The sequence below is a fragment of the Trypanosoma equiperdum genome, assembly GCF_001457755.1.
Source record: "Trypanosoma equiperdum strain OVI genome assembly, contig: ctg_1182, whole genome shotgun sequence".
Classification (NCBI taxonomy): Eukaryota; Euglenozoa; class Kinetoplastea; order Trypanosomatida; family Trypanosomatidae; genus Trypanosoma; species Trypanosoma equiperdum.
Genome location: NW_027123152.1, coordinates 10,888 through 15,787, shown reverse-complemented (window position 1 = coordinate 15,787; position 4,900 = coordinate 10,888). Strand labels below are relative to the sequence as shown.

At 50.9% G+C, this 4,900-nt stretch overlaps 2 protein-coding genes and 1 pseudogene across 3 annotated transcripts in view; all 3 read right to left on the bottom strand.

The window, feature by feature from the left end:
- Positions 1 to 577: 577 nt before the first annotated feature.
- On the bottom strand, positions 578 to 1,177 carry TEOVI_000891000 (conserved protein, unknown function; the record flags this gene model as incomplete). Its single annotated transcript, XM_067220564.1, has 1 exon — positions 578 to 1,177. One exon carries the CDS (start codon positions 1,175 to 1,177, stop codon positions 578 to 580), a length of 600 nt encoding a protein of 199 aa, XP_067076665.1.
- A 1,425-nt stretch (positions 1,178 to 2,602) lies between these two features.
- TEOVI_000890900 (conserved protein, unknown function) lies at positions 2,603 to 4,447 on the bottom strand (the record flags this gene model as incomplete). The annotated part of the gene is made up of 1 exon (XM_067220563.1): positions 2,603 to 4,447. One exon carries the CDS (start codon positions 4,445 to 4,447, stop codon positions 2,603 to 2,605), a length of 1,845 nt encoding a protein of 614 aa, XP_067076664.1.
- Positions 4,448 to 4,850: 403 nt separating this feature from the next.
- Positions 4,851 to 4,900, bottom strand: part of TEOVI_000890800:pseudogene — a 332-nt pseudogene continuing 282 nt past the window's right edge. Inside the window, exon 2 of the mRNA in view lies at positions 4,851 to 4,900. This exon is cut by the window's right edge and continues 112 nt beyond it. Within this exon, the coding sequence occupies positions 4,851 to 4,900 (50 nt within the window).

Below are 4,900 nucleotides of genomic sequence, written 5' to 3'. Positions count from 1 at the left end.
TGTACCGCAGTGCTCTCTTGGCCATTTTCAGTCCCGTACGTGCGGTCCCTCCTCGGCTGAATTCTCGTTTCCCTCTCCTGCAGTGGACTTTTCCCTTGTACACTTTCTCCAGACCGACTGCGTTGTCTCTTGGGGGCATCGGAGCGGCACTTCGTACGGTTCCGTTGCGGCGTATCGGAATTTTGGCGCGCTCCAGAGTTGCTGCCTTGTCTTCCTTTTTTGTGGCTCATAATAATCAGAATTTGACTTCCGAGCAAATTAATTAAGCAACACACGGGGAATTTCAGGATGGAAGAAAAGGAGGAGGAGGAGGAGGAGCCGAAAAAGAAGAAAAAGGGGACCGGAATGTAGTGCAAACAAAGTACTAAAAGACATTCAATTGCACGCGTGTGGAGGTGGAGGTGGTGAGAATGAGCGAGCAGAAACGTCGGTGCAAAGGGCACGCACCGGGACAACAACGGTATACACTTATGTATACTCAGTATCAACAAGCGCAGATGTGAATATTCGCTTCCGCGACAGCAAACAGTACCGCAGAAAGGGGGAAAAGGGCCCTAACAGATGCCCACCTTTCTTGTTATCGGAGGGGTATGTATTCCGATGGGTCAAGAAATGTCATGTCCTTCATGATATCGAGAACGGCATTCACATAATTCCAGAGGGGCTGCTTAAACGCAGCCGGCATCGTAGACCCACCTAATTTATCATAATGCGCAAGCAGAGACGGAAGTGCCACAAACAAACGGAGAAGGTACTCCAATGGTAATACAGCAGCACACTTGCGCTGCGAATTGTCCGTCTCACCTATAGCAGTTTCTTCTGTCGTTTCCCCCTGATCCCCCCGTCGGCGTTTCCCTACGCCACGCGCAACCACACGCTTTTCACGCTGAACAGCGGCCATATTAATGACCCGCCTCTCTTTCGAAGAAAGGAACAGCAGAGTGCAGCACTGCTCAATCATATCTAACACAAGTCCACGACAGCACGCCGTGATGCACTCCGAAGCTCCGGTACGACGCCTAACATCATCATCAACATCCGTCAGGAATGCAAGCACACCTCCCTGACCGCACTTGGCTGCAATCGGTAATGTTCGCGGTTCATGGGGATGATCCACCTGCTCCAAATGATTGCGCAATATTTGCAGCAACCGCAGGGGCCACTTGATCTCGTCCATTCACCTGCACCGCGGTAAAAAGAACAATGGCTAAATGAATAACAACTTTAAAAAGGGAGGGAAGGGGAAAAAAAAAAAAAGGGAGTATGCTTCACAACTAGAGTGGGAGCCCGAAATCACATGAAAAGGGGAAAAAACACAAAGAGAAGTGACTGTGAAAGTCACTACACAGAAAAAAAATAATAATGAATTTCAGAATAAACCAAGAAGAAACACAAAGTGCGCGTGCGGCCACGCATACCTGTATAACGACTTCAGTTTACTAAAACATTGTCCTATATAACTTCTTTTTTTCTTCATATTTGAATCAACCACACGACCATCAGTAACAAGAAGAGGCCACACGCTGCGCTCACAAACAATAATCACCGCTTTCCTCCCGACCCGCAGCCCTCCGAGTCAGCGCCCACACAAATAGCGACACCAACAGATGCCGAGTGGGCACACAGAAGACACACGGCATGCACTCGACGACTGATGAGTTCAAAAAGAAAAAAAGAAAAAAGAGAAGGAGAAGGAGGGGGAAGGGGAAGGGGGAAGGAGAGCGAGTGCAATACGGACAGCGGCAAGAAAAGTAACTGTGGGTGAGGGGAGTTACGCCAGCGGGTGTTGCACCCACCCCCCATCGACTCTGATTGGACAAATTCAAACGTCACCTCCCTCCCCTCCCCCCCAAAAAAAAGATAAGATAAGATAAATGGGGTTCTCTTAACCTTCCCCCACTTTTCTACTCCTGCAGTTTTATTGTGATATCTCTTTTTGGTGGGTTTCTTCTTCTTTCCCTGCGTCTCGCACACTACCCTCCTGAATATATACGGATGTATACTGTTTTCACCCCTACGCAGCAAAATAACAAAAACAAAAGAAAAAAAAGAAAGCCACCAACGTTGGACGCTCGGAGAAGGGGATCGTAGCTCTCAAACTCAAAAAGTATACACGTCCATCACTCGCCCCCTCCCCTCCTTTCATTTATTTCCCTCCTGCCACCCACACCACCCCTACACACAAACACATCCCGTATGACACCTTCGTGCGGAATGGTGAACACGCAACCCTTTCTCGCTCGCACTGACCACAAAACAACAAACATCCAGCGGAACCCACACGTACCTCGGGCCCACTCCTCCGTGCATTTGCGAACACAACCAAATATACATTTCCCCACGGACTGACAAAATCTCGGCCATTCCGTTCCTCAGCTCACCCGCTCTCCGGACCGTCCCACATGAGCCGGCAAGGCGACGACACCATCGAACATATGCGTATACTCACCCAGAAACGCAAACACAAGCACAGGCACAAGCGCGCACGACGACGAGGATCAAAGACCGGTCGCGTAAGCAAACAAAAAGATAGCGAGGCGAAGAAACAGACGCAAATAAAGAAGGAAAAGAAGTTGAAGAACCAGCATCCGACACATCAGCTTCATGCGGCAGCTCGACATGCCACAATATCGCATGGTACATCGGTGGCAGCGATGAGCCAAAACCCCTGGAGTTCCCAAGAGAAGAGAAGGGCGTAGTCGTACGGGTAATTCTGCAGAGGATTCTCTCGACCGTTCGCCGCCTTCCCTCCCTTTGGCAGAGCGCGTGCGTTCAGGAATTGAATGGCCTCCGCAAGGTTGTCCTTTCCAAGACCAACCAGGTGAGTGACATTAAACTTCATCTCACGCGGAGTTACCTGATACACAACCGTACACCATGCCGCATCCCAAACTCGAACACGGTGCTCCTCCTCGCGCTTTACCGCAGGCCCGGTAGACACGCTGCCGGCCTTCTCCTCGCGGTCCGCCGACTTGTGGTTTTGTGTTGCCAGAGCGCGCTTCAACCACGCGCTCTTCTCTGCCGTGGCGTTGGTAGTTGGATTGTTTGCAGCACCCGAAGCTACAATCATCTGCGCTAGCAACGTTGAGCTGTTCTTGTACTCCTTTGCGTACCGACGGAACGCTGTACGTTTGTCGCCTTGTCCCACCGCGTCACTGAATAATATGGTATCACACACTACACAAAAATCAGCTGGCCAGTGAATTGTTTTGGAGTTGAGCGCATCCACCGCCTCCTGAATTGATGTGAAATGAGAGGAAACGTCGAACGCCTGCTCCTCACGAGTGAGTTTGTCATTATTTTTGATGGGGCAAGTGGAAGAAGCACGCCAACGAGTAGTAAACTGCTGTTGTTGTTGTTGCTGCTGTTGCAGCAGGCGTTCAATAATTGCTGAACCCCCACCTTTTATCGCCTGCACCGAACCCGTACGGCTCCCAGCCTCCGCGCTAAGAATGGCCGGGTCGGTTATTACTGGAGGAGCGGCAGGCGACCAAGGCGAGCCCCGCGGATTGGCAGACTTTGCGCTACGGGGCTGTGGAATTGCAATTCCCGCAGGGCTACGGGGCCCAACGACTGCCATCAATGACGTGAACACACACCTCTCCCCTTCATGGAAACTTGGCGCACAGCTTGTCACACACAACTTCGACGATTTTACCCAAAGACCCCAGTCCCGATGAGAAGCGCTGCTTCCAGGACTGACAGGTTTCTCCACAGCGTCCTCTGTAGCGTCAGCGAACCCGTATGAGTTACATGCAGCACATATTTCCTCGTTCAGAGTGGTGGTAGAGGTAAGAAGATTCGCACAAATAACGATCACCTCCGCGCTTCCAAGTAACGGAATTATGCTGCTAAGCGCTGCCGTGCGGACCCATGGTTGCGCCCCCGGATCCATGTACAACATGCCGACGGTCACCGAAGCCCCGGGAAAGGAGCGCACTTGCAGTGTCATGAACAGCTTCACAGCGCTGGCAACACTGCTGTGACTTGTGCTTCCTTCGCTCTCACCATTCGTGTTGTTGCTGATCTCCAGCTCCTTAGTCACATTTTCAACACTTTCACAGGTCATGCCAATCCGAACTAGGGTGACAGTTCCCCTTTCGGTCGGCTCACGCGGCTCATACCGAATGTTGTCCGTGATTCCGTAGAACTTCCTCACCGATGACAGTTGCATAAGCTGTCTTCTCGTCGCGGCATTGCAATTGTGAATGAAAACAAACGAAGGCGATGACCCAGAGAGTATACGGCCCAGCGCCTCGGCATCAGCAGCAGACGAGGAGGCGTTGGCGGCGTCCACTGTGCAAACTGAAAAACTTTTCGGCATCCCGCTGTTCCCTCCTCCAGGTGCCGAAGCACCGGCAGCAGCAGCAGCAGCGGCAGCAGTGGAGTTCCTCTTCTCCGTCCATGACTGTCCCTCGTCAAAATGCTTCAGTTTGACTTGCATCATCTCCCCCACCCCCTCAAAAGAAAAAAAAAGAAAGAAAAACCGGCCTCACACCCAACTTATACAAAGCTTCCTTCCGCCGCTCACCAAATCACCGTACCGCTGAGGGATATCTCTACCCCGGGGAGACGCTCACACCAACAACACGGTTGCGCAGGCACAGCCAGTCACTCTCTCACACGGTCCAAATGTTTCTATCCACCCTCAGGGCGGCTCAAGAGGTGTACTGCAAAGTGGAAAAAAAAAAGGCAGTGGAGTAACAAAGGTGGAAGGAAGGAAGTTTTTACAATTAAAAAAAACCATCGGTAAACGACGCGGTCCCATATGGCTCAGCAGTGCTCCGCAAAGTAATAATGAGGCGAGTGTAAACATTGGGAATAAGAAGATCTGCTACATCATTTAAAAATCATGAAGATAACAGTAAATACAGTAAAAAGGGGTTATAAAATGGAAACA